Below are 27,631 nucleotides of genomic sequence, written 5' to 3'. Positions count from 1 at the left end.
TAAAACGGGGGTCTCAAATTCAATTTACTTGGGGGCCACTGGAGCTAGGGTCTGGGTGAGACTGGGCCGCATCAGGTTTTCCAAAAAAACGCCAAAAAAAACGCATTTATTAAAAATTTATTTATTTTTATTTATTTATACTCTTTTTATTTACAACATATTGCGCAACTGCAGGGTCTTGAGACACATGCTAACTCGCAAACGAGAGAGCTAGCGACCTAAACGATACCCTCCAAGTTATTTCCTTTAAACTTAAATAGCCAAAAACTTACCACTTCCACACGGATAGGGAGGTTAACTATTAACAGTTATTTAACCTTTAACATGGACATTAATCAAACGTAATATTTTTTTCTGGGTACATGATACCATACAGCATCCATATCAAACATTAAACTTTCATATCAAGGCGGTGGCCTCAAACTAGTGTCCTGCGGGCCACATTTGGCCCGTGGGCCGCGTGTTTGAGACCCCTGGTGTAAAAAAGACATCAACCACTCAAATGTAAAAACGGTAAGTCACTCAATTCAAAAAGCAGGTGTGCAGAAGTCTTTCACATTAAGACAGAGATTCATCTTTGCCAATAATTGTAGGAGAAAAGCCACAATAAGCCAAATAAAAAGCAAAAATTAATACCCAGAACCTATCATGATGAGTAATTGGTAAATAATAATAATAATAATACATTTTATTTGTATAGCGCTTTTCAAGATACTCAAAGACACTTTACAAAAGAATGAAGTTGAATAAAACAAGTAAACAGAATAAAAGACACACCAAAATACAACATTCATTGGTTAATACATGAGTACAGTTAAAAGATGAATAAAAGCGGGGCGGGGCGGGGCGGGGCACAGCAGTCAGGTATAAAAAGTTAAACATTAAAATAAATAAATGATAAATGATATCATACTTCTGCTGATGTCATAAAAATAGCATCATCTGTTTTCTAAATTGCCCAAAGTTGTTTTTCCCAGCGGGTTTTTGTGTCACAACTGCACAGGCTAACTGGAAGAAAAAAAACTGTAAACAGTTGTTTGACACCGCTTGTTTGTTTGCATGTATAAATCTATAGACCACCGTTATATCAATGCGTGTATATTAGTATTATGTTGTAATGAATGTCTTTGAATGTACTCTCAGGCGAGAAGCTGCGCGTGCTGGGCTACAACCACAATGGTGAGTGGTGCGAGGCACAGACCAAGAATGGCCAGGGCTGGGTGCCGTCAAACTACATCACCCCCGTCAACAGCCTGGAGAAGCACAGCTGGTACCACGGGCCTGTGTCGCGCAACGCAGCGGAGTACCTGCTTAGCTCGGGCATCAACGGGAGCTTCCTGGTGCGCGAGAGTGAGAGCAGCCCCGGCCAGAGGTCCATTTCCCTACGATACGAGGGCAGAGTCTACCACTACAGGATCAACACCGCTTCGGACGGCAAGGTAGGCCTCGATTCATCAAAATACACAGCGTTTGACGTTTCTAATTTTACTACTAAACTTAACTTTGAACCCCAGCGTCACTTCCTGTCTTCCACACACACAAGCACGAGTCTTATTCATGTCTTAAATGGATTAGTTTTTATGTCTACTACATTGGGATGAGTGTATAGGTGACTATAGGGGTGTTATTTAACATCTAGAGGGCTCTAATAATGTTAAAAACTGTATATAGAAGGTTGTTGTTGCTCTAACTATGAAAATACTGCTTTTTATAAAGAAGGAATCACACTTCACAGAAATTCTAATTATCCAGGTCGGGCCTGGAACCAATTAACCGTGATAAATAAGGGAGTCATGCATACTGCATAACTATGCATACAAAAAGCAGCCGTGTCACCCTTCTGGCTGCCTGTGATGCAGCACTGGCTTGAAGGAGCACCCAAGCAATGACAAGAATGCCTCCTAAGCACCACTGTGCTGCACCTAATGACCCGCAGATACTGACGCCCATGCTAAGACACGCACAGCTTTCTATTGTGTTTCCACAAGCAGCTTCAATTGTAAGGGTCTGGTATGATGGACTTCTCTAATAATTTGAGATTACCTCAATACTCCCACAGGAGGGCTGCCATTTTTGTTTCTTGGTAACACTCGGGATAAATAGCTGCTCAACTTTTCTGCATTTGGAAAATAGTTGTGCTCTAAAAGCCAAATGACCATTAAATCCTACAAAGACATTCAAGGTTGCCGTTTTTGTTTTTTTGCCTAGGCCATGAAGCAATGCAATGAGCAGATTTTACAGCAAACCATTTTCAGGCTTATGTAAGACTTGGACAATGGAAAAGAGCGTGTCCACTGAGCCCTGACAAACACACTCGTCTCCACCAGCGTCCCGACATGCTGTCTTGTGAATACACTGGAACCTCCCAGCTTCCATCCGCAACATCTTATTCCTCATTTCACAAGCATTATTCTCACAGGGGTGGACAAGTGGTTAGCGTGCAGGCCACACAGCGAGGAGACCTGAGTTCAATTCCACCCTCAGCCATGTCTGTGTGGAGTTTGCTAGGTTAATTGGTGACTCCAAATTGTCCATAGGTATGAATGTGAGTGTGAATGGTTGTTTGTCTATATGTGCCCTGTGATTGGCTGGCCACCAGTCCAGGGTGTACCCCACCTCTCGCTCAAAGACAGCTGGGATAGGCTCCAGCACCCCTGTGACCCTCTGCCAAATCTGCCAAACAGGTGGACAGTAACTGCGTTCTCCTTGGTTGAGAGAACAATTTGAGTCTGGCTATGTGGTTTTTAATTGTATGATATATATAATGTGCGGATGTGTAGATAAACACCAGTCGCTTGCTCCCCCAGCTGTACGTCTCCTCTGAGAGCCGATTCAACACGCTGGCCGAGCTGGTGCACCACCACTCCACTGTGGCCGACGGCCTCATCACCACGCTGCACTACCCGGCGCCCAAGCGCAACAAGCCCACCATCTATGGCGTGTCGCCCAACTACGACAAATGGGAGATGGAGCGCACCGACATCACCATGAAGCACAAGCTAGGCGGGGGCCAGTACGGCGAGGTGTACGAGGGCGTGTGGAAGAAGTACAACCTCACTGTGGCTGTCAAGACGCTGAAGGTGTGTGGAGGACAAAGACTGCACATGTTGTATTGTTAGCATATCCTGCCATCTTGTGGCTGAAGGTCAGACCTACAAGTCTCTACATTCCAGTTGACATTCTTCATTACTGCAGGAGGATACAATGGAGGTAGAGGAGTTCCTCAAGGAGGCTGCTGTCATGAAAGAGATCAAACATCCCAACCTGGTCCAACTCTTAGGCGTGTGCACGCGAGAGCCTCCGTTCTACATCATCACAGAGTTCATGACGCACGGCAACCTGCTGGACTACCTGAGGGAGTGCAACAGAGAGGAGGTCAATGCCGTGGTGCTCCTCTACATGGCAACACAGATCTCCTCCGCCATGGAATACCTGGAGAAAAAAAACTTTATACACAGGTAAACATCAAAAACCTAATACAGGCGTGCATCCTTCATGTTCAATACGCTCCCCTGTGTGATCTCCTGCAGGGACCTAGCCGCCCGCAACTGCCTGGTCGGGGAGAACCACCTGGTGAAGGTAGCCGACTTTGGCCTGAGCAGGCTGATGACGGGGGACACCTACACGGCCCACGCTGGGGCCAAGTTCCCCATCAAGTGGACAGCTCCAGAGAGTCTGGCCTACAACAAGTTCTCCATCAAGTCCGACGTGTGGGGTAAGTACATATGATCCCGTTGTGGTCACACTCACAATCTGGCCGGACAAACTTCTCAACTCATGTACACCCTCAGCGTTCGGTGTGTTGCTATGGGAGATCGCCACCTATGGGATGTCGCCGTATCCTGGCATCGACTTGTCCCAAGTATACGAGCTGCTGGAGAAGGACTACCGCATGGACCGACCCGAAGGATGCCCCGAGAAGGTCTACGAGCTCATGAGGGCTTGTGAGTAGGAGCCAGATGGCACGTGACGACAAGCAACAAGCTTCTGGTTCCTAAAGAGTTCTTCTTGCATCAGGTTGGCGGTGGAACCCGCTAGAGCGTCCGTCTTTTGCCGAAACCCACCAAGCCTTTGAGACCATGTTCCAGGAGTCCAGCATCTCTGATGGTCGGTTTAACTCTTGATGCAACTTAGTCTTATCTTGTGCTTGTTTTACATCTTCACTTCCCGTGTGTTACTAGAGGTGGAAAAGGAGTTGGGAAAGAAAGGCAAGAAGGTGACATTGGGCTCCATTCAACAGGCTCCGGAGCTTCCCACCAAGACCAGAACCACCAAGTCCCTCCGTCTTCGATGCAAAAACACGGACAACCGGGATGGAGATAGTCCAGGTGAAACCTCCTACCTAAATCAGAGTAAAAGGATGTGGGTAGCTGTTGTCACATGGATCCTGTCCCCCTCTTCCTCAGACCCGGTGGAGCATGAGGCCACTGTGTCCTCCCCAATGCTGCCCAGGAAAGAGCGCCCCCTTCTGGACGGCAATCTAAACGAGGACGACCGCCTGCTGCCCAAAGACAAGGACAAGACACGTGGCAGCGGCTTTCTGAGCCTCATCAAGAAGAAGAAGAAGAACGCGCCGCCTCCTCCCAAACGTAGCTCGTCTTTCCGAGAGATGGACGTCCATGCCGACCGGAGGGGCGGGTGTCCAGATCCCCGTGATGGCGACTGCCTTAATAATGGTGGCTCTTTGGCCGTTAACGACACCACCCACGGTCTAGACTCCTTAAGATTCCTGGGTACCAACAACAACGGGGCAGGGGCCATCACCAACGGAGCGCCCACCTACCCTGGACCTTTGTTTCCCAGGAAGAAGGGGGCGCCTGCTGTGCCCGGACCACTGGGCAAGGCCGCCATCACCCCACCCGGTGAAGAGGAAGTCATGACGAACTCTAAACGCTTTTTTTGGTCGTCTAGTCTCCCTACCGGCTCAGACGGAACCGAATGGAGATCGATCACGTTGCCTCGGGACCTGGGCCAGCGCCACTTTGACTCTGGAACCTTCGGTGGCAAACCAGCGCTCCCTCGTAAGAGAACCAACGAGCAGAAAGGGGACACTGCCCCTCGAATGGGAACTCTGACCCCACCACCACGTTTTCCAAAGAAGACCGAGGAGGCGGCAGATGTGTCCAAAGATACTGAGCCAAGTCCTGGATCCAGTCCCCAGGCGCTGACCCCCAAGGTGGTCAGGAGGCCAGGCATGTCAGGACTGGAGAACTCCAAGACCAGTGCTCTGCATGCTGAGCTCCTCAAGCCCAGCGTCTTTCCAGCCTTGGGGGCCGCCGGAGAGGAATGCAGAGCTCGCCGAAACAAACACTCGGACTCGGTCCGTGAGAGGGGAAAGTTCCAGAAACCCAAACCGGCTCCCCCTCCGCCACCTGCCAACACCAAAACAGGCAGGACATCCCGCAGTCCCACCCAGGACCTCCCCTCCCCTTCGTCAGAAGGCAAAGTTAAGGGCCTCCCCCCTGCCTCTGACTCCCAACACACAACCACTGCCAGTGAGCATGGCCGCTCCCCCCTCAGCGAGGCCCCCAAGAAGCTACCCCTGGGCTGCAACTCCAAACCTCAACCGCTCAAGACCTCCACCTCGCTGAGCAGCTCCCTCGGGGGCGATGCGGGCGTGCCCACTGCCTTCATCCCCCTGGTGAACACCCGTCGCTCCCTCCGCAAGACAGCACCCCGTCAGGCCTCGGAGCGCACGCCCAACTCGGCGGTGACGCGTGAGATGGTGCTGGATGGCGCCGAGCAGCTCCGCGCCGCCATCTGCCGCAACTCGGAGCAGACTGGTAGCCACGGCGCCGTTCTGGAGGCCGGCAAGAACCTGTCCAAGTTCTGCGTGAGCTACGTGGACTCCATCCAGCAAATGAGGAACAAGTTTGCCTTCCGCGAGGCCATCAACAAGCTGGAGAGCAGCCTGCGTGAGCTGCAGATCTGCCCCGCCGCCTCTGGGGGCGCCAACGCTCAGCAGGACTTTAGTAAGCTGCTGTCCTCTGTCAAAGAGATCAGCGACATTGTTCAGAGGTAGCGTTGTTAAATCCTCGCATATCAATTGAAACCTTTTTGGGGGGGCTCAAGCGTGCGCATGAACTGCGCTCCATGTTGGAGAGCTGAGTGCCCTGGTTGATCCTCCTTATCCCATCTGGGCTTGTTGTGAATGGAAGCCAAGGAACGTGCAGGAGCTGGCCTTAACTATGAATGAGCAATGTGCTCAACATCACGCTTGAAAAAGGTGCCTGATATTTGCATTGTTTAGGCTGCCTTCACACCTGTGGTTCTGTTGCGCGCACTTTGGTGCGGTTGGCTTGACTTTCACACTGGTATTTTGTCATGGGACCAAAGACTGTGCAGTAAAGAACATATGGTATGCGTTGAGTAAGGATTTAATTGGACAGTGTTTGTGACATGTTAAGATACATAACTCAAATATTCCAAACCAAAATACAGCTAACTTGGATACTATTTTCATCTTCTGCTATGTTTACCAGTCTAGATTTCATCAAAAGCTTCTAAAATATACTTTTAAAGAGCTCTATTGTCACACACAGAGAACTTCAAACGCATTTTACTTTTCACGTTTGTCATTTCTGCATGGTTTTTGTTGCCGTTTTAACACTGGTCCGTGTAGCGCTCACATTTGAGCTCAAGTGAACCGAACCGCACCAGAGTCCCGAGCCAAGTCGGTATCCGCTTGTTTAGTGCACACCTGGGTTGACGGAAAGAAGCGTATCTAGCAGAGAAAACGCACTAGAGTTTCTTTTAACGCACCCCGTAGTTAACGTTTTGAACAAAAACAGCGTGCCTTTCACTTCATAGTCCCAACATTTCCGATTTGATTTGTGCACCGCTAAGTCCATTAAGTATTTTCTATGTACTGTGCGAATGCATTTTCTAAGAAAAAAAAAGTGGTAATTTGCTGCAGCATTTGCGACCACGTGCCATACAAGAATGGAAGTAGGTATGTTTGTGTGCCTTTTTTAAAGACCGTTTTTTATCATGCCAAAAAAAAAATTCCCTGACGTGTACTGGGGGAGGGACCACAAAGATGCAGAAAATGCAACCTTTTTGACTTTTTTAAAATACATGCCAGTTTATTAAAAGCCATCAGTAGCAGCTTGAAGAGATGACAGACTGAAAGTGTTTCAAGCAAATGTCTCCTTGGGGAAACACTGGACTGAACGTTGAATGGATCTGTCACGTGCTGTCTTAAATTCTACAAATGTTCATGTGTGTGATTGTGAAGCCCAAGGACTCAAAACCACAATTTGGATGTGGTACTGTCACTTTTTTTTTTTTTTTAACCCCCAAATTCCACCACCATACCACTACTCCTCTGTGTAAATATGTTTTCTTATTCTTTCTTTAGCCCCGTGCAATTGTTGTTGCAATAAAATTACAAATCAAAGTCATTGCTTGCGTGTTCCTCAAAACACCAGAAACAGATGGACATCATCAACAGGTTATGTATAATTTATTTCTTGTTTTCCTTCTGTCTAGAGTAAATTTTTTTTGTCATTAAATCAAAATGTCAACACTTTAAAATCATACACACGGAAAATGAATGCATTTAAATGTTAGCACGGCTCCGGTTTCTTTCAAAAATTTATACATATGTACGTTGTTTCTTTTTTCTGGACAGACAAAAGCAGGAAGTGGCCACTCAAGACAGCAGACGGGAAAAGGAAGACCCCATCAACTTACCCACTAGCAAAGAGTTAAGACAGTGATGCAGGACTCCTCCCCACGAATCAGGTGGGGGAAAATATAATATATAAACAATAAAAAGTACCTCTGTACAAAGCAGAGTTAAATGTTAAACATAAATACAAGTTTTCATAATCAGAATCTGGCAAGTTCAGTAGTGTGCGGATGGAAGGTGGGATTAGTTGTGTGTGTGTGTGTGATGTGTGCGTGCCTCCTTTACATACATTTAATAATAGAAACTATGTTACAGAATGTCCCCAGAATGCAGTGAATTACAGGCAACCCACTACTAGCACATCAACTGTACACGGCCAGCAAATAACAATTAGCAATATTTATATTTACAGCTGTCCAAACTTGGCAGAAAGTATTGGGATTTGATGTTCTTTTAAAAAGAAAGCAGGGCATGCTGCTAGGTGCGCTATTTATCCTTATACAAGTTGGCCATTAAAGGTTTGTTGACGTGAAGTCAAGGCCATGCTGCTTTTAATACGACTCCCCTGAATATAAGACAGCCTGTCTTATATTCAGGTCCAAGTCCAAATTGGGTGTGAGGAGCAGCCAAACGATGAAGATGAATTGTAATAAAAATAAGGCAACAATGATGCTTGTGATATGACTGATATGAAGGATTTTTAAAAACAAAAAAATATATATAAAGATGTCATTTTAATTTAAATCTTTCCACACGCACACAGTATTCCTTCCACAAGAGACAATTCCTGTTTGGGCTCACATCTTGGTGACATTTAATTAAAAGCCACCTTCTTACAGGAATGTAAGAAGTAGGTCGAATTCATACAGAAGTTGTCTTTTAGAGCTATAAAAGCACAAGTAAAAAATAAAGTATCGCAGTGACAGTAACCATGTAATTAATTCATGTGTGGCCTAATGGATGAAAGGGAGCTGATTGGTGCAAGAGGAGCAAACAAAAAAAAAAAACACTGAGGGGAGATTTAAGAGGAGGGAGAGATGCAGACGAGGGAGATGTCCTTGCTTGGTCATTAGCAGCCGCAGCCTTCCCTCTGAGGCTGTGGTTCGCTGGTTAGCCGCCCGCCTTGCGGGGCCGACGGCTTGTGCTGGACGCCTGACTCGGCCGCATTCAGGTCCAGGCTGCCGTCCTGGATGTTCTGGTAGATCTTCTTGGCCGCCTCCAGGAAGGCGTCCTCCACGTTTTCACCTCTGAACATGAAGTGACAAACTGTGAGCGTGAAACTAAGTGAGATAATTGGAATGTTGAAGTGATGCGCTCTCACGTTTTTGCACTGGCCTCCAGGAAAAGCAGACCTGGGGAACGTTAGACATACTTAGTACACTAACCAAACACTTTCAATGGTTTCATGCATCATTGTGCTTATTATGCTACAAACTGTAGATACCCTGCCTGGTTGCTATGTCTTCTTTCTTTGTTTTAAATTGTGTCCCCCCCCCCCATGGTAACAACTACTGCTTTTTTCTTCAATATTTTCCAGCATGAAGAAGCTTTAACAGTATTCAACGTGTAGCTGCATGTTATGTAAGTACAACAAAGTATATAGTATGTCTGTAAAGGTTTCTTCAGGTGTCATTTTAAAATGATGTACTGTAGCTGTATTGCTATTAACTCTCTAACTGTGGAACTAGTACCACTGGTATTACATGGGCGCCATCTAGTGGTAGGCAAGAGAACCAGAACAAAAAAGTCAAACATTTCTGAGGAGGTTATACATGAAGTGTATGAAACAATCAGAAATACAAATGAACCAAATATTTGCCTTCATTCATGCTCACCTTACAAGCTAATACGCTAGCTTGGCTCAAACTCACCATTTTCCTCTGCAAACTGTTTTGCTTCCTCATATGTGACGTCTCGCTGGGCTTCCAGGTCAGCTTTGTTTCCTATGAGAATGATCACCTGTGGATGGGGGGGGAACGGGTCAGAGTTTCTATTGGTGCTCGTGTCAGATGATACAAGTTCTTTAAGGGCCAACTCATCTGCATCTTTGCACAACTTCCTTAATATGAAATTGAATTATGACAATTAAAATCCCAAATCTGAATGAGCCATTCAAAATAGGCAACAAAGTTGGCTTGTTTATCATGTTTCACTTCACCAGCTAAAGCAGCAAAGTGACAGGGAGAAACAGGAAACGAAGCAGCACAAAAAGATGAACTTTGAGAAGAACAAGATGGATGACACATGTAGTGGTAGGGGAAGTGAAGGAAGTCGCGTCGGGGTAGAAGAGTTGAAAAGGGCCGAGCATGGCGTTTGGACTTACGGTATTGGGATTGGTGAGGTTTCTGGCGTCGGTCAACCAGCTGCTGAGGTGGTTGTACGTGCTTCTCCTGTGTGACAGCAGACATCCATGTTCAACGCTCAGTGAGATCATCCCCTCACGTTACAGCATTTGCCAGCTGCTTAGACCATAATGGCTGTGTATGGTGTTTTCAGTGGGTAGTAAATCTATACTGCTATACAAGCTGGACACTGACTGCTCTCAAGTCAATCATTTCTATAGGCTTGTCCCTTGAGAAGAGGTGTGTTGTATCTTTGGCCCTCCACACATTTGTGTGAGACACGAGTCTGTGCTCCTGAACAGATACATGACCTTCCGTCGCCATGATGTGTAATTGCCTGCTCGTGGCTTTGCATGAGTCAACCATTCTTCCTTGTGGTTCCATTAGCCGGTGCAGGGCCAGCCGTTCTTTTAAGGGCCGTGTAAACAATGAGTGTTGGCTTTTTCCCCGAGTTAAGTGCGTTTCAGGGACTTTACTGGAGTCGGGTGTGGTGTGCCGAGCTGAGACATTCTTCACACTCTTGTTTATTTAGCGGGCGGCTGATAACCATCTCACAGTTTGGATGGGGAGAAAAAAAAAAAAAAGAATGCTACATCTGTTCCGGACCCTACCAGATTTGTCTCTGCTTGCTTTGACACACAAAGCACTTGATTGTTCATACACACCTCGTGATGTCGTACACCATCAGCGCCCCCGCCGCGCCACGGTAGTATGAGCGGGTCACCGCCCGGAAGCGCTCTTGTCCGGCCGTGTCCCAGATCTGCAGCTTGATCTTCTGGCCGCTCACCTCAATTATCCTCGTGCCAAACTCTACGCCGATCGTGTGGGGGCAGTCTGCCATGACTGCGCAGAAGAAGAAACATCGGTAAACTTAGCGTCGTTCTCTTGTAAGCCTGCAGCAGGTGCATTGAATCAAAGTATCGTTGTCAATAGGACGACGTGATTGCGCTCGGATGCAGCATCTGGTGTCTTAATAGCGCCATTGAGTACAAACACGTCTTGAATGGAGGCGGCTGACACACAGAAAAGAGTCTCACAGCTGCACACAGCAGCTCGCGCTCCCGACTTCCGCCGCGGTTGCGTGGATGAAAAAGGAGACAGAAGCAGGGCAAGCACTTACATTTCTTTTCCGTGAACTGGTGAAGCAAACATGACTTCCCTACCCCCATGTCCCCTGTGGAGCGAGACAGAGAAAAAAGGATGATTCTCAGGCAACAGCAAATCTGGCAAACCCCAAGTGTTACACTGGTCCCTCATTTATCGTGCTTAATTGGTTCCAGACCCGACCAATATGCGAATAAAAGGAATATTTTTGTAGTTATGGCAAAGAAAACATCTTTACAGTCTCCTAAACGGTTGTAAACATCATTAGAGCCCCCTGGACATGAAACCCCATTTAGTCAGTTACATTTGTATTACCCAATATAGTAGATATAATCAAATGTGTGGAGGATCGGAAGTGACGGAGGTTTAGTTTTAGCTTGTCATGGCTTATGGCCCCTGTCATCATAACCACACGTTATGATTCATGTTTTTTTTTGTTATTAGTTTTTAATGATGCCAATGGAGGATCAGTGCGTGTGTGCAACATATTATGCATAAGTTTATGACTGCACGAGCAAATGCATCAATTTGTTTACTTAAAAGGCCTCTGGCTCACTAGTCAGGCAAAGTGGAACGTGATTTGAATATTAGAGGCCCTTTATGAATGTGTCATACAAATATCACATAAAGGAGTGAACGCTATGACGTGCCAGTAGGTTATACCACAGTATAGTCCACACTTACCAATAATGATGTATTTAAAAATGTAGGAATAGTTGTATGGTGCGGTGGCCATCGTGGCTCTGAAACAGGGAAAAAAAAACAGAAGATACATTTACAGTCAGCGCTTCGTGTGAGACTTCAAGTCTGTGAGTGTTAAACGATATAACCCTGCAAGCGTCTTACTTTTTTTTTGTATTAGTTGGTTGGTATTATACAGTTGGTATTAGTCCCCAAAAGAAGGAAACTGTGATAACCATAAAACCGGAACTAGCAAACAATCTGTCTTGTTACAATAACCTGTTTGGTGGAGAGAAAGGACTAAATCTTTTCAAAATTCACACAAAATTACAGTTAAGAATGTTAAAAAGCGCCAAGCTTTGTTTCTCATGTAATTAGAATGTAAGAAGTTACCGTATACGACACTACTTTCCTTTTACATTTTCATGATGGTGACAGTTTGACCCAGTAACAGACTCATTCTGTTTTAGATGGGATACATTGTCTTGGAACGGTTCCACTCTGTAAAATTAATGCATCAAGTCCCAGTCTATATAGACAAAAGACCTTAACGCTAATACTATGACTGCTTAACGTTTGCTTGCTGCCTTCTTTTCACTCTCGGCCGCCTGCCACATGTCACATGACCCTCTTGTCATCTGTCTCCCCCGTGTGAGTGTGTACTCGCCGCTCTGGCTAATCTGAGTAAACTTCCACTGGCCAGAAAATTAAATGTGATTTACTTGTTACCCTCAAACCCGTCCTAGAACTATTGAAGTGATGATAAATGCAGCTGGTGTCTGTTAAGAAGGCAGGTTTTAATGCATGTGACCAAACGACATGGCTCAGCAGTTCTTGCAGTCCAGAGACATGATGCAGCTACTTCCTATTGGGGCAAGAGGATGCACTGCTGTAGGAAATCATGACACACATACACCCTTAACATCCACATTGTCAGGAGGCACTATTCACATCACGTGACACAAGAATTCCACAAGACTGACTGGAATCGAGACAAAATTCATATTATTTAAGTGTCAACAAGCTGACATCGACTGTATTTACCTGCCATGGAGAAGAGTTGTTAACTCAGACCTCACCGAAAGCTACATTAGACACCTGGTGCTGTTTGGCAAGGCAATCAGGTGACATGGCTTACCCTTTCGCTTGAAAGTGTGCAACCACAAACAGCAGAGTTGACGTTTATAGATAATCCCAAGCATATACAATAATCTGTTATCATTAAGGGCCCGAAAATGAAGGCTGAGTAGTCTTGACAGACAAGTTGACGTTAGCACGGTAGCTGCTATCTGACAACAGCAGGTGTTATCATCGTTATAAGTGTTATTAATGGTAGTAGTACGACAAAGGTGCACAACCATCACATCACATTTATCAAGTTTGTGTCTCTTTTGTCCAAATTAGACGCAAAAACGATCGTATCCCTTAGCAAAACCACCTTACACTAACCATAGCTTTAGCATGCTGCGTGGCTAACGTTAGCTTGCCAGACTTGGATTATAGATTCTGATAGTGTCAGCTCATATAATTATGTCGTAATCTTCAAGTAGTAATCTTCAAGTTGGCATAGTTTATTCCCAGTTAGACTGATAAGTCGTATATAATGTTTGGGCTCTTTGTACAAGACGTCAACATAACACTAGCTTCCCGTTGAGTTAGCATCCCAATTAGCCCACTCTTGACAACACAAACTAGCCAAAACAGCTCCGCCATTGCCGTACGAGCATTTCGACGTTTCTCGGCGACACTGCTTTTATGCGGCGGCTCTAAAAAAAAATACTCGCAAAGCACATCAACTCACCAGAAATGAAGCTTTAAGACGTTAGAGTTGAGCTATTCAGAGAAGGTGTTTTTACGGGTTATCCTGGCTTCAAGTAGGAGCTGCCTTATCCAAGATGGCGGCTCGCCGCACAGGGTTTCCTCAGCTTTGTACAATGGAGTTAAGGGACAAAGAGCATCTCTTACATGGAGACAACCTCACCTGGACAGGTACATTGTGTATCTATCTGCTATCGAGTTCATATTGTAAAGTAATGTTTACATTAGGTTAGCTGCAGTCAAAATTAACAAAGTAGAAATACATGGAGTGCTCTCCAATGGGGAGAAAGCAAATGTTTTGCTAATGCAACAAATGGCCTGTGTGTCTGTTGTGTGTAACTTTTGTCACCCCCCCCCCCCCAAAAAAAACATAGGAGGCATTTTACAATACTTTTGAAAAATATGAATCCTTTTATTCATAATTACAATAACTGACCACATGACATGCATTCACTGTACATTATATTTCTTACAATCGTTATGTATAACCGCATGCAGTGCGCTCTGAGCAGCAAACTAAAAAAATATATATCATTTGATCCCCCCTACACACACACACACACACACAATGAGTAAATGAGTGACCTTAAAAGTAGAACATATCTCATATTAGTGTGGTAAAATGAGCACACGGTATAAGTGCATTGATTGTAACCTTTCTAAAATTAGTCTGCGTCTTTACTGAAAGGTTGTGTGATTAAGTCGTTTTTTAATGGTAAAATGTCTACACCCTTGAAGCAAGTGGAGAGAGTGAGTGTGATTGCTGAAAGATGCCTAAGACAGAAATAAAGTGGTCTAACTAACATCTGGTAATGCATCATAGCAAATCATAGCACGCTAACGTGTGGTCCTAGGGTTACTCCCTTACATGTTCCATAAAGAAAAGTCATCACCATGTTTTTTTTACTTCTTGAGAGAGAGAAGAAACAAACTGACTTGCACCAAAACATGACTTCACTGTCTAGGAACGGAACTTGTTTGTAACCCGAGGACCACCTGTAATACTTTATCTCTTAAACAGCAGGTTACAGTACTTCCTGGTTGATATGGAGGATGACTTGTGCTGCATTTGAGAAATTCAGGATTTCTCACTTGAAGCTTCCAAGGTTTGATTTCAAAGTGTTGTGTTCAAACGTAAACAAAAAACATGTCAATCTTGTACAGTCTGGACAACAAACCTATTTTTTTAACCTATTTACACACATTTCCTAAGAAAATAACAAGAATAACCAATAAATGCACGAACCGGGTACCCTTCCTGATGCATCTGCTGCAAAAGTGCATGTACCATTACATCACCAGGGTTAAAACCAACAAACATAGTTAATGTAGTCTTTCTGTGCCGTGGCATTGTTGTGTGACATCATATTCGTGCATCTTGGTGAAGTAGTTTGTGATTAATACCTTGGATTTTGAAGCATTTAACCATCTGAGGGTTTTGATTTCCCAGTTATCTGGAATGCGGCATGAATGGGGTGTTCCATTTAAAATATACTGACTCATATCAACAAAAACTGAAATTAGATTCAATAATCTGCACCTTTAACCAGAATTGACCCCGCTGTGTCATCGTTGGCCCATGTGCAACCCACCTAGTAGGTTGTATGGACATGTTTTACAGTGAAAGCTTTTCTCCCAGGATTCACACAGTAAATAACATACTTCATTAAAATCCATTCAGTCTTTGACATGAAATGCCAAATGGGCGAGGACGTGACAGTTTGTTTTTTCCCCAATACACTCAGTGTGTTTGTGTCCCCTTTTCCCATCACAGCCACATCCTCAGTAACAGGAGGCTGCCCAGTGCGCAGGCGTACTGTAGTAGTGCATGTGGTTGCCGGGAGGGGGCGCTGTTGCACAGATCCGAGTCACAGCAGTGGATGCGGACGCCAGGCAGCTCTTGTTGCTGGCAGTGTCTGGATGTGGCACAGCCGCTGGTCAGGACGATGCCCAGTGCAGCTGTGAGGATGGATGGATGGACGGGTGGAGGAGACAGGTCAGTCACGGAAGAGTGACTTGCTCAGCAGGAAAATAGCACCAGTAAGCAGTAAATACTGCAAGTGTGTAATTAGTAGAACATCTTTAAGGTACACTACACAAGGGAAGCATTTAACAGACTGTTATTTGCGCTTAAAAAACAGGGATAGTCCATTTTGTAATGTCTAAGCATGCAATTAAACCATAAAAACCCTGTCTCGCCACAAAACACGGTCTCAATGCTATAATTATGAGTATTTGGAAATTCCAAAATCCAACTTGACATTTGCTGGACACAAAGAGCTCAGAATAAGGACTTTGTGTCAGTATATTGAACGTCTGCTTGTATTAATTTGTCTTTTTTACCTATTTGTCTTTTCATCATCACAGGGTTGTTCGCTACTGGCTTGCATAAAATATTCTGGCAATAACTCTTTACATAAACCTGGGATCATCCACACATTGATATCTTATAAATATAATATATATACCGTATACTATATACGTATATACTGTATATTAGTGGGGCAAATTATGTTTGAATATTTAGCATGTAAACAGCCAGACATTCTAACAACAATAAAAGAGAACTGTCTTTTTACGATAATTACTTTTCGGCCTGTTGTTTTTGAAGACTTAGTTTTGCCCAATATGAGACTGAGGGCAGGAAGAAAACGGAGCGCTGCAGCAAAGTGGAGACTGTGAAGTACAATATCGTTAACGATTTAATTTTATCCAAGAGGAGACTGAGGGCAAAAGGAAAATGGGGTGTTGCAGCAAAGTGGAAAGTTATTTCTTTTTGGGGTTGTGGCTAGCGGGGACTCATTTTATCCAAGAGGAGACTGAGGGCAGCAAGAAAAAGGGAGTCTGCAGAAAAGTGTAAAGTGTGTTTCTTTCTGGGGTTGTGGCTAGTGAGGACTCATTGTATCCAAGAGGAGACTGGGGGCAACAAGAAAAAGGGTCACTGCAGCAAAGTGGAAATTGTGTTTCTTTCTAGGATTGTGGCTACTTGGGACCCATTTAATCCAAGAGGTGATTGAAATGGCGGCAAGAAAATGGAGCACAGCAGCAAAGTGGAGACTGTAGAGTACAATATCTTTAAAGATTTAATTTTATCCAAGAGGGGACTGAGGGCAACAGGAAAACGGGGTGTTGCAGCAAGGTGGAAAGTATATTTCTTTCCAGGGTTGTGGCTAATGGGGACTCATTTTATCCAAGAGGAGACTGAGGGCTGCAAGAAAAAGGGAGTCTGCAGCAAAGTGGAAAGTGTGTTTCTTTCTGGGGTTGTGGCTAGAGGGGACTCATTTTATCCAAGAGGAGACTGAGGGCAGCAAGAAAACGGAGTGCTGCAGCAAAGTGGAGACTGTAGAGTACAATATTGTTAAAGATTTAATTTTATCCAAGAGGAGACTGAGGGCAACAAGAAAAAGGGGCACTGTAGCGAAGTGGAAACAGTGTTTCTTTCTAGAATTGTGGCTACTTGGGACCCATTTAATCCAAGTGGCGGAAATGGAAAATGGAGCACTGCAGCAAAGTGGGGATTGTGGAATAGAACAATGTAATTTAATTCTCATCTTGTGGTTGTTCATTTTATACAGTAGGAGACTGATGGCAGCAAGAAAATGGAGCGCTGCAGCCAAGTGGAGACAGTGGAGCATAATACTACAATCACTTTCAGACTTCTGACAGTTGGAGTCCTCATTTTATCCGAGAGTAGACTGAGGTCGACAAGACAACGCACTGCTGCAGCCAAGTGGAGCCTGTGGAGACTAACACTTTCCTGGGCTGATTGTATTCCAGAGGGTCAGCTGATTGAATACTTTGACAAGATGTTTGTCACTCTGTGTGATGTTGTCAGCCTTGTCGTCTTAGCCTGCAAAGGTGCCTCATCAGCCCTTTGGGCCACGAGCGGCTCCTCCCGGACTTGTCAAGCGAGGGAACATCTGGATGCTCCACGCTTGTGTGCATCAGCAGCTGACCATCAGCGCCCTGGCTGAGGACATCCACATCCTTCGTTTGACTTCTCATGGACTCGCCAGGGCGACTAAAAAGTTATGTAACCCGCCTTGTCGCTAGCTGAATATTCACAGAACAGCGTAGACGGGGAACATTTGCATTAAAGTCCGATTAAAAATGATTAAGCCAATGTCGTCTGGCACGCCACAGTGCATTCATCACCATTTAATAAGCTGCGAGCTTGCCCATAAATATTCCCCTAACTTGAGCACATTATCTGCTTTAGAGAACAAAGAGGACAATACAGCATCATCCTGCGACACAAAGCGCCAGAGATGAAGTAATAACAGCATAGTGTTGAATTCCTGTATGCTTTTGCTATATTTAGCTAGCTTACTTGTCATTTTCTGTTTTCCCAGAGCTGATATGAAGTAGTGACCTCAGTTAACCAATTAGTTGGTTTGCTCGTGTGCTGTGTGCCACCAGCATCTTGCATTGTGACCTGATTTCAATGCTGGTCAATGGTGGAATTAATCCCTTTCAAACACTAACAAACAACAATGGAGGAGAACAACGAGGGTTTCTGTATTATACATAATTCCATCTAGGATTGGAGGGATACCAAAGACAGAAATAGATTGGTTTCACTGCAGCAAAGTGGAGACTATGGAGTATAACGCTGTAATTCTTATAGACTCTGGGCTGTTGGAGACTAATTTTATTCAAGCGGAGACTGAGGGCAACAAGGTGCCGACTGTTGAGTATAACACTTCCAGGTAATTAGGACAAGCAGACAAACAGCTGAGTAGCAACATTTTAAAGCTAAATACAGATGCTGTCCCGTCATGATGCCGTACCTTCAATGCAGTTTTTGGGAGGTTACCCACATCCACAGCTATTAATGCCAGCATTTTTAGATCCATCGCTAATTTGAGAACGTGTTTGTTTATCCGGCAACGGTAAGAGACTCCCGCTATAAACTTAACTGTGTGTACAATGCTTGGCTAAATTCTCATGGCAACGCAACCTTCTTCACAACCCTTCAATAGTCATTATCAGCACTGCTTGAGGGTTTGATACTTATAAAAATTTGAGGGGTCAAGGGAGACCATGTGAAGCTGGAGGGGTAAATAAAATATGTAGAATGGAGGTGCACTGGGGGCACGGGTCAGTGGAGGGTAAAAAAAAAAAAAAAAAGCCTGGCGGTTGCTTCTACTCATTTCATTTGCTTAAGGAGTAATTGACTCACTGCTCTCTGTCTTGATACAGAAACGGTGCTTGAAGCCCTTGTGTGAGTGGGTGCAGGTGAGCACCTCCGGGTTGGAGCAACCCACGTCCACGTAGCGCTGACCCTGGATGATGTTGCAGCCATAGCACTGCAGACCCTCCACTGCACAAGACAAAAGACGAGGATGACAATGAGGTGATACTCTCATTCCTGCTAGGGTGCGCCTGTGGGAAAGGCAATAAGCATAAATAATCATAATCATAATAATACAGTTGTTATTGCTGCAGGAGCACACTTAACAAAACGGGTGACATAATCAAGTCTAATATAAGTTGAACCCTCCATGACCGTTACATGCTTTATGTTGTATAATTCGAGTGGATTCCCACACAATCGTGATTCAGCATTCATAGCCCTGCAAATTTGCTGATTTAAAAAAAAAATACAGGTAAATTGTACAGTATATGGGCTGCACGCGGTCGTGTGGTTAGCGCGCAGGAGACCCGGGTTCAATTCCACCCTCGGCCATCTCTGTGTGGAGTTTGCATGTTCTCCCTGTGCATTTTTCTCCGGTTTCCTCCCACATTCCAAAAACATGCTAGGTTAATTGGCGTCTCCAAATTGTCCATAGGTATGAATGTGAGTGTGAATGGTTGTTTGTCTATATGTGCCCTGTGATTGGCTGGCAACCAGTCCAGGGTGTACCCTGCCTCTCGCCTGAAGACAGCTGGGATAGGCTCCAGCACCCCCTGCGACCCTCGTGAGAATAAGCGGTAGAAAATGAATGAATGAATTGTACAGTATACGTGTACCACTGTTTTTGACATGTTTCATGCATTTAATAAGGGTGCGAGGCATCATTGGGGCTTAAACCTGGACTGTGTAGTCAGTGAACAATGGCACTTGAAGAGAGAAGAAATAGTTCTGGACCCGAATAATAATTCCAGTTGTGCCAATATTTTATCGCACGTTTCTTTGAAATCAGAGGAGAACGTCAACATTAAGCTAGCAGAAGGGTTTGCTGGTCGGGGAGGGGATCCTTGTGACATTTTTATGGGCTTATTAATGACTCACATTTTTTTTTGCCAGTCACTGGTGGTCCTGGGGCGTAACACCCACATAAAAGGGGCCTCTACGGTATTTCATTTTCTCACAAAATAAGATTAAGACACTACCTTTGCAGCCCATACTTGTATGTTATGGAATATATCATGTAACAATGACAGGTATGTGTACAATACCAGTCAAAAGTAGAGGAACACTTTCTCATGCTATTTAATGAGAAGGTGTGTGTGAACCCTCAGGTGGTACAAACAACTGGCCTACATAATAGAAATAGATTTGAAATAAGCCAGGAAATCAGGAAAACTGCAGTAATACAGTTTTGTGTGATGAAGTGATGACATGTAAAGCAGCGGCGTGAGCGTGCAGGTTAATTAAAGCAAGAAATGGCTTGGTGCTTTAGGAGGAGATGATCGAAAAAGTCAAAAGAATTGGTCTTCAGGCGTATTTTCTTATTTACTCTAATTTTGAGTGACAACCATTAGAATCACTGGTGATCGTCTCTTCTCTTCTCAAGCTTTGGCCTGACTCATTTTAAAGCCGTGCCTCTTAGCAGCCTGCACACACTGAAGGCGACCATACAGGCTTCCTTCTCCACTGATGAATCAAAGGATTTGCCCAAAACAGCTGCAAGGCACACATAAAAAAAAAAACTTCCAGAAACGGAAATATAGATATCTTTCAGGAATCGCAAGGTTCTTTTTATGATTTGCTCAGTGCAAGAAAAGCCTGGCCCCAAGCCACCGGCGGCTTAGGAAGGCTTTGTCTGTGAATTCAAACCTATCCACACACCTGTACCCGACCCGCCAAATCCGCCAAACACACAAGATGGAAGATCAGCTTTTGGGTGAAAGGAATCTGCCCTTTTTGTGGTGTTGGTTGGGTGGTGGTGGTGGTGGCAGCGGCGGCCCCGTGGAGGACACGAGCCTCTCGCTGCCTGGCTTCTGCTAAATAGCTAAAGCTTGGATGGAGCTTTCAGGAGGAAACTAATCCGGCTGCAAATGCTCTTACAAAAATCACTTTTAGAAATCTGCTGGAATCAATGTAAAGCCACCGCAGTGACTTAAAAAAAACATTTAGGAGGGATGTGTCGTGTTCACCCTGTTGGCTGTTAAACGCTGCTATCATCAACCTGGATTTCCTCGAGTGCCTGCGGGGGAAAGAACCCATCAGGTCATCAATTTCCTGTTGTTTTTTGGGAAAATCTAATATTTAACTCATTTAATTACAACCGCTTTTCAAAAGCCGTCCTTCTGGGTGCTAGCCGTTTTTGATTTGGACTGATTTTTTAAGGCATTTTTTTTCCGCATTAACTGCCTCACAAATGTAAAACAAAGTCTGTCAAATAAAAACACGGCTATTAAAAATTTTTAAAACCCCAAAATAAAAGGCATGTAGGGTCTAATGTGTAAAAGGACGTGGGCTACTAATGTCATTCAAAATGTCAACACCTAGCTAGCTAGCTAGCTAGCTAGTGAGCGGCTAACATTAGACTGAAGCAAACCACTGTAATGTCAAAACCGTGAAAAAATAGTACAAAAATGAAATAAAAGACACATCTCAGATGCACATCATGCATATTGTTGATTGTCTCAAATGTGTAAAAGGAATTTAACCACTCAGGTCATTGAAAATGTCAACATCTGACTAGCTAGTTAGCAGCTAAAATTTGCGGCTAATGTTAAGTGGCAGCAAACCGCTGTAAAAAGAAGTCAAATGAGCACTAATAAAATACTCTTTGAAGATTTTCATCATAAAAATAGACATCATGCATCAAGTTAATCATTAATTCAAGCATTTACACACTCTTTAACACCTTTAATAACAAGTCAAATCTTAGCGGCTTTGGACTCTTCAGGTTCCACTGCAAGTACTTAGCGCAGTAATAAGTCGTCAGAGTGGCGGAAATGAAAAGGACTTAGCGTTTGCCGCAAATAAATGAGGCTCATTTACATGCGGCAAACAAGCTGATTTAACTATTCATTAGCATGCAATGTTGCACACTAGCAGCACTCATGAAACATTGAGCGAGCTGCCCCCCTTATGAGCATTTGTCAACTTAATGAGGACTTACTGGAGAGACGTCGGACTCCCCCCAGATGTAATTTATTGTGACTGCACAGCAGGTTCTCTCCTGGCAAACATTGATTAATTATAAAGACGTCTGAAAGCGGCGCTACCTCAGTGGGATTGACTGTCAAGGTACTTGTTTTGCAGCCATGATCACCAAAACAAATCGTATTGCTGTGTAATCATTTTCACTAATGAGGAAGGATGATGTGCATTTAGACCGGCCTGTCTAATTATCCCAAACATTGGGGGAGGGGGCACGTCCATTTTCGAGGGTCACTGATTGTAAAGTTGAAAATGCTATTTTATTGATCGTCAAGTTGTACTGAAAATGGCTTTTGGGTTCAGGTTTGTTAAATAAATTTGTTGAATAAATAACATTTTCAATAAATACAGAAATCTATCATTAAAATAAATAAAATGCTAACTAAATAAGTTGTAGTTTTGGTCATGAAATAAACCAGTTGTGAAATAAGTAAAATTCACATTATGTAAATGAATTGTTATTAGAAATTAGTAAATCGGTCATTGAATAAATCCTCATAAAATAAATCAATGCGTCATGGAATAAATGGAATGGCCATAAAATAAATAAATCAGTGATGAAAAATAAACCTTTGTCATGAAATAAACCGATAATTTCATTATATTTCACAATCTCATTATTAACGGGACAATGTAATGAATCATATCACATTTGAACTGGCTTTATATTACCGGTATTATTACAATATATGACCATTTTTATGCTAAGTCAATGTGACCCAAATTCTGGAATCCTGTATATTATGGTGTTAAGCTTGTTGCATCGCTACGAAGTCACCACCGCCACCACCAACAACAACCTAATCCCGTATCGATCTTTTTTTTTGGTTGTTTTTTTTTTCAATTCAATTTAATATTCTGGATTACTATTTTGCCATGTAAATATAATTTTGTTTATGCATATTATATAATTCCAAATAGCGTCCTTGAGTAATCCCTTTTTAAACGATGCTGTACTTGCAGTTCGCCGCCTCATCTCATTACATCCATTTAATGGACTTTTCCGTATTGACAAACACAGCGTCATGAGGTCCCTGGAGTGTTTTTTTTTTTTTTTTTCAAGATCAGAGGTGATGTAACTCCAGAGCAAACAATGCAGCAACGGCGTCGTTTTGCTTTTTATAATTTGTCATTGTTTATCCATCCCCCGCCCCCCCCAACTCCCAACTCCAATTGAAAGGAAAGGTTACAGCAAAGCCTGTGCAGTCAAGTCAATTGCTATGACTCTATGGGGAAATTTAGGTTGGCAACTATGGATGTTTGGCATGGATTTGGAGCTCCCGGTCAATTACATGTGGAGCGAAGGCGTATTTGCTACAAAAATGGGACTGCTCATGATACATACTGTGGTAGTGCATGATGAAAATTCACATTAATCAGCTTTGAAGTGCCACATTCTCTTAAACAAACACACTTTTACATGCATTGTTTAAAATGACACTATTACCTGCACAACTTTGTATTATTACCTAATGGATTTATTTGCCCTTGCAGTTTATAAGCTTATAAATAAAGATTAAAACAAGCAAATGCATCTTACTGACCTTGTGTCAAGCAGAGCGCCAAGATAAATCCAAGCCCGTACACCAGCCAGGTGTGTAAAGTCATGGATGCAGCACAGTACATATAGTGAGCAGCTCTCATTTACTTGGTTACTCGCTACTGGTTCAAAGCCGCGGATCTCAGTGCCACTTTTGGGAGCGACTGCCAGCGAGAGCGTCCGGGCGAGGGAGGGGAGGCAGCCATGCAGGCAGGGAGGCAGGCAGTCGGCTCAGGCAGCCACTCAGGCAAAAGAGATGATGATGATGATGATGTGGATGAGGAGGAGGAGGAGGAGAATATGTGAGTGAACTAAATAAATGAATGTCTTACTTGGCGCTCATTCTGAGGCTGCAAAAAAAAAAAGTCCTCTCATCGAGAAGATGAATGAAGCAATCAATTAGGATTATTTCCTGATTGCTTCCATGTTACTACTGTGTGTTAAACGCTCTAACTGGGATGGTGGTTGTGTGTTTGTTTGGTGTGTTTGCATGTATCAAACATACAGTACTTGCAAACATATAAGGCAGGTTATCCACGCTCACTTGCACAGTGGCGGGAGTAAATTCTATCTAATCAAGAATTAAAAAGTAAATCCTTTCTAAGAGACTGTAATGCCACCGGATAAGGCAGGCTTTGTGCTAAGCTCCCTACCCCGACCAAAGCCCTGTTAGATAGACAGATCCTCACTCTGATTTTTTTTTTTTTTTTTTACCTCCATATGTTTGCATCATGCAGATTTCACTCATGAGGGCTCTTTTTTTTAAACAAACTCATGGAATAAATAAAATGGTTATGAAATAACTCAATTTGTCATTAAATCAATACAATTTTCATTGAATAAATATGTAGTGAAAAAAATAAATCAGTCATGGAATAAATAATATGCTTACGAATGAATTAAATCGCTAAATTGATCATGAAATAATAAAATTGTTATTAAATAATGCTTTGCTCCCCCATTCCAAAAACACATTATGTTAATTAGACTCCAAATTGTCCATAGGTATGAATGTGAGTGTGAATGGTTGTTTGTCTATATGTGCCCTGTGATTGGCTGGCCACCAGTCCGGGGTGTACCCCGCCTCTTTCTCAAAGTCAGCTGGGATAGGCTCCAGCAAAATACATGGATGTTTTGATGTCCCGATCTGATCTTTTAGATCGGGGGCCAATCGGCTGCATTTATTGAAGATCGGATAATATCGACTCCTGCCACGATATCGTCCCGATCCGGTTGCTGTATCACGTTGGCAACTAGGCCACACACCAACATGCTAGGTGCGGTAATACGCTTCAATGCTGGTTCCCACGAGAAGAAAAAGCAACATGTCCGCGTTTTGACATTAGCTTAGGTATGAGGCTTTGTAGCTACAGTGGTAGTTGCCCCTCGCTGTCATGGTGTGGTGAGCTCGCACAGGAAGTGCCGCTCTAACCGTTTGCTGTTTCGACATTTTCAAATCACGTCAATCAAATTAAATCATTAAATTGTTCCTAAAATCAATAAAACGGTCATTAAATGAATAATATTAAATAAGCGAATAAATAAATTGCCATAATCCGTCATTGAATACATAAAATGCTCATTTATTTTTGCACATTTTGTCTTAACGTGCCTTCTTTTGTGTTTCTTCACACTTGGCCGAGCTCTGTGTTTGTTCCCTCTCTGCTTTTTATTGGTGACTCATGTTTGGGAGTGCATGTGTGTGTGAAAAGGAGGAAACAAGGAAGGCGAGACATGCCAGCAGTGTGAAAGCAGATGGTGACCAGATACAGTTAGGGCTACTTGACACTACGTGTCACTCGGTTAACCGCGCACGCCAACCTAATGAAATATGACGCCGTGTGAGAAATAATAGGAAATAATAAGGCTTATTATTGTGCTTTGCAATGCTGGATGGACACCATGTTTCCTCAGAAACCTGACTCTGTTGTAGTAGATGCCTGGCCCCTAATCACTGTATGTGGCGTCCATTTTAACAAAAAAATGCCTCACTTTTCTCACCGTTAAGTAAATAAACGCCCCAATTGAATCAATGTTTTTGTCAAAATTGTAGCACCTACCATTGATGGGGGATAATATTTCCTCAAATACTGGCCTCCACTGAAATAGACACCCATACCCCAATTAATTACCTTTCTTTCCTTCACTCTCACCTCTTAATCTCTGCAATTGAGTAAACAAATACCCTCAGCGACTACAGATGCAGTGTTTCCTCAAATAGTGCTGGAATTGACACCATGCCTCAAAGAATCCTTGTGTTGATCGTTCATGTCAATACCAACACCTTGTTTTTGTCGCTCTGAAAGGAAACAGAACGTGGTTTGTCATGCACAGGTGCACACGGACACATTTTTAGATTAGATTAGATTCAACTTTATTGTTATTGCTCATGTCACTGGTACAGGGCAACAAAATGCAGTTAGCATCCAACCAGAAGTGTAATTTTATAAGTACCTTAGTAGTAAGTAAATGTAGAAATAGAATAGCGCTGTAAATGGACAGATCTATGTGCAAACTATAACAGGCTGTGACTATTATACAGTGAGGATATGTACAGGGATATAAATGACTATAATATGGCTATTGCAGATTATACAGATTATAAACAGTATGCACAGTATGGATATGACAATATATAATAACAGTAATATGTACAGTATTGCAATGAAGTGACTATGCTACTATGTGTGGCCAAATGATGACCAAACGCCAGTAGTTTCAAAGCTGACTCAACATGCAGTTTGTGTCTAACCCCCCCCCCCCCCCCCCCCCCACACACACACACACACACACACCGCCTTGCCGTCCTTATTTGTATGATATTATATATTTATATTCCCGCAGAGCCCGCTCCGGCGAGTGGTAAAGCCGTGAAAGAGAGCAAGGGAGTGAAGGATGGAGATTTGGAGGGGAAGAGGAGGTCCAGCGGTGATGATGAAAGTGAGTCTTTCCCCAAGCTGCTCCTGACTTATCTTGACACACAATAGCGACTTTACATTTCAGTTCTCAGTCCAGACTGACAGGAGGGAGGCTTTAAATTCTTGATGAAATTGCAATTAAGACACCAAGCAAAAGAAAGAAGTGAAGCCGGCGGCGGCGGCATGGAAGCCACGACAAAAGAAAGAAACAAGGATGTGTGGAGGAAATACATGAAAAGTTAATTTTGCTCTTTGGGCTTTTTTTTTTCTTTCTCCCTCTGTCATCACATATAACCTTCCACTAAAGAGTGGAGAGGCGATGTACTTAAACATGGACATTCTCTTCTCAGTCATTAGCAATAATGACCAGAATATTCTACATGGAGGCCAAGTAAAAGCAAAATGTTGAGGGCTTTAGCGGCTGATTTCACCCTTGGGGAGGATGCGGCTTTAATTCTTTTATCATATTATGGCTTTAATGCTGCCACTCGCTGCGCCGTTGAAGGCCTTTCAGCTGCAAAGGGCTGAAGGTTTCTACGTGCCTGTGCAGTTTTACACCAAAGAGAGCGGCAAAGCTGGATTCTCCTTACGCAGCACAGGAGGAAGTGTTAGCCTTTTTTGCTTTATTGCCTTTTAATCATCTTTTTTGCTCCCACATCCAGCAAATCGTTCATTTTCTTGTTTGCAGCTTTATTGGTACTATATTACTTAATACTCCCTCGGGTACCCAATTCTACATTGTGGCCATCTAGGAGCGTGCATTTTAATTATTCTTGTTATATGGAACAGTTTTTGGCCCTCTGTATTGACTTGTAGACTTTATAAGCTTTCCAGTTCTTTCAGAATCTGCACCTATTCAGCTGTATTTCTTTGGATTTCGTGGTTCCGGCAAAAACGCTCTGTTTTAAAGTATTCCACATTTACGAGTGCCAGACTTCCATTTTGTGCCGCTAGCAGCGAACGGTATAGGAGTTGATAATAAATGGCGATGTATCTTTTTTTAAAATGTAAGGTTTTAACATACAGACATATGTGTTTGATTCCGAATCTGATCCAGAAGTAGAGCCTGGACAGTCTGATGTTTCTCAAGACGTCTCTCAATGCTAAGTAGTTTTAGCATGTTAGCATCACAACAACTAATATGGCCACTAATTGGCTATTAATTGGCTATTAGCAACCCCGCTCCCTGTATGCACACTCTATATTGCTACACAGACAAGCGATTTTGATTCATGACTTACACAAAATAAACGCATT

The 27,631-nt window shown here is 43.6% G+C and overlaps 3 protein-coding genes and 1 long non-coding RNA gene across 8 annotated transcripts in view; 2 read left to right on the top strand and 2 right to left on the bottom strand.

Moving 5' to 3' along the window:
- Positions 1–7,453, top strand: part of abl1 (c-abl oncogene 1, non-receptor tyrosine kinase) — a 22,074-nt gene extending 14,621 nt beyond the window's left edge. For 2 of the 4 annotated variants that reach the window (XM_058055065.1, XM_058055075.1), the window contains 7 exons: positions 1,144–1,439; positions 2,808–3,080; positions 3,196–3,458; positions 3,531–3,715; positions 3,792–3,944; positions 4,018–4,107; positions 4,182–7,453. In XM_058055065.1, coding sequence (XP_057911048.1) covers positions 1,144–1,439; positions 2,808–3,080; positions 3,196–3,458; positions 3,531–3,715; positions 3,792–3,944; positions 4,018–4,107; positions 4,182–6,022 — 3,101 coding nt within the window. In that variant the 3' untranslated portion in view covers positions 6,023–7,453. The remainder of the gene's footprint in view (positions 1–1,143; positions 1,440–2,807; positions 3,081–3,195; positions 3,459–3,530; positions 3,716–3,791; positions 3,945–4,017; positions 4,108–4,181) is intronic. The other 2 variants (XM_058055085.1, XM_058055093.1) reach the window with 2 other exon arrangements.
- Positions 7,449–13,743, bottom strand: rab14l (RAB14, member RAS oncogene family, like). The gene is made up of 8 exons (XM_058055120.1): positions 13,562–13,743; positions 11,764–11,822; positions 11,096–11,149; positions 10,641–10,818; positions 9,957–10,023; positions 9,505–9,592; positions 8,955–8,985; positions 7,449–8,880 (listed from the first exon to the last, which is right to left on the bottom strand). Exons 2-8 carry the CDS (start codon positions 11,813–11,815, stop codon positions 8,703–8,705), a joined length of 648 nt encoding a protein of 215 aa, XP_057911103.1. The 5' UTR covers positions 11,816–11,822; positions 13,562–13,743; the 3' UTR covers positions 7,449–8,702.
- On the top strand, positions 12,829–27,631 carry LOC131106248 (uncharacterized). Of its 2 annotated transcripts, XR_009120060.1 has the most exons (5): positions 12,829–13,749; positions 15,353–15,574; positions 17,154–17,606; positions 18,781–18,934; positions 26,301–27,631. It is a non-coding gene; the product is annotated as an uncharacterized LOC131106248 (long non-coding RNA). The 2 variants fall into 2 exon arrangements; XR_009120061.1 differs by lacking the exon at positions 15,353–15,574.
- LOC131106239 (uncharacterized) lies at positions 13,971–23,674 on the bottom strand. Its single transcript, XM_058055131.1, has 3 exons — positions 23,461–23,674; positions 18,761–18,901; positions 13,971–15,537 (listed from the first exon to the last, which is right to left on the bottom strand). Exons 1-3 carry the CDS (start codon positions 23,558–23,560, stop codon positions 15,347–15,349), a joined length of 432 nt encoding a protein of 143 aa, XP_057911114.1. The 5' UTR covers positions 23,561–23,674; the 3' UTR covers positions 13,971–15,346.

The sequence above is a fragment of the Doryrhamphus excisus genome, chromosome 2 (genome assembly GCF_030265055.1).
Source record: "Doryrhamphus excisus isolate RoL2022-K1 chromosome 2, RoL_Dexc_1.0, whole genome shotgun sequence".
In the NCBI taxonomy this organism is placed as follows: domain Eukaryota; kingdom Metazoa; phylum Chordata; class Actinopteri; order Syngnathiformes; family Syngnathidae; genus Doryrhamphus; species Doryrhamphus excisus.
This window is presented reverse-complemented; position numbering and strand designations above follow the sequence as displayed.

Coding starts and splice junctions, on each gene's coding strand:
- rab14l (XM_058055120.1), bottom strand. CDS start 11,815: ATGGCCACCGCACCATACAACTATTCCTACATTTTTAAATACATCATT. Junction 10,819..11,095: donor CCAGTTCACGGAAAAGAAAT/GTAAGTGCTTGC, acceptor TCTTCTGCGCAG/TCATGGCAGACTGCCCCCAC. Junction 8,881..8,954: donor CTGGAGGCCAGTGCAAAAAC/GTGAGAGCGCAT, acceptor CTTCATGTTCAG/AGGTGAAAACGTGGAGGACG.
- LOC131106239 (XM_058055131.1), bottom strand. CDS start 23,560: ATGAGAGCTGCTCACTATATGTACTGTGCTGCATCCATGACTTTACAC. Junction 18,902..23,460: donor GGCGCTCTGCTTGACACAAG/GTCAGTAAGATG, acceptor TGTCTTGTGCAG/TGGAGGGTCTGCAGTGCTAT. Junction 15,538..18,760: donor CTGTATCAAGACAGAGAGCA/GTGAGTCAATTA, acceptor CCATCCTCACAG/CTGCACTGGGCATCGTCCTG.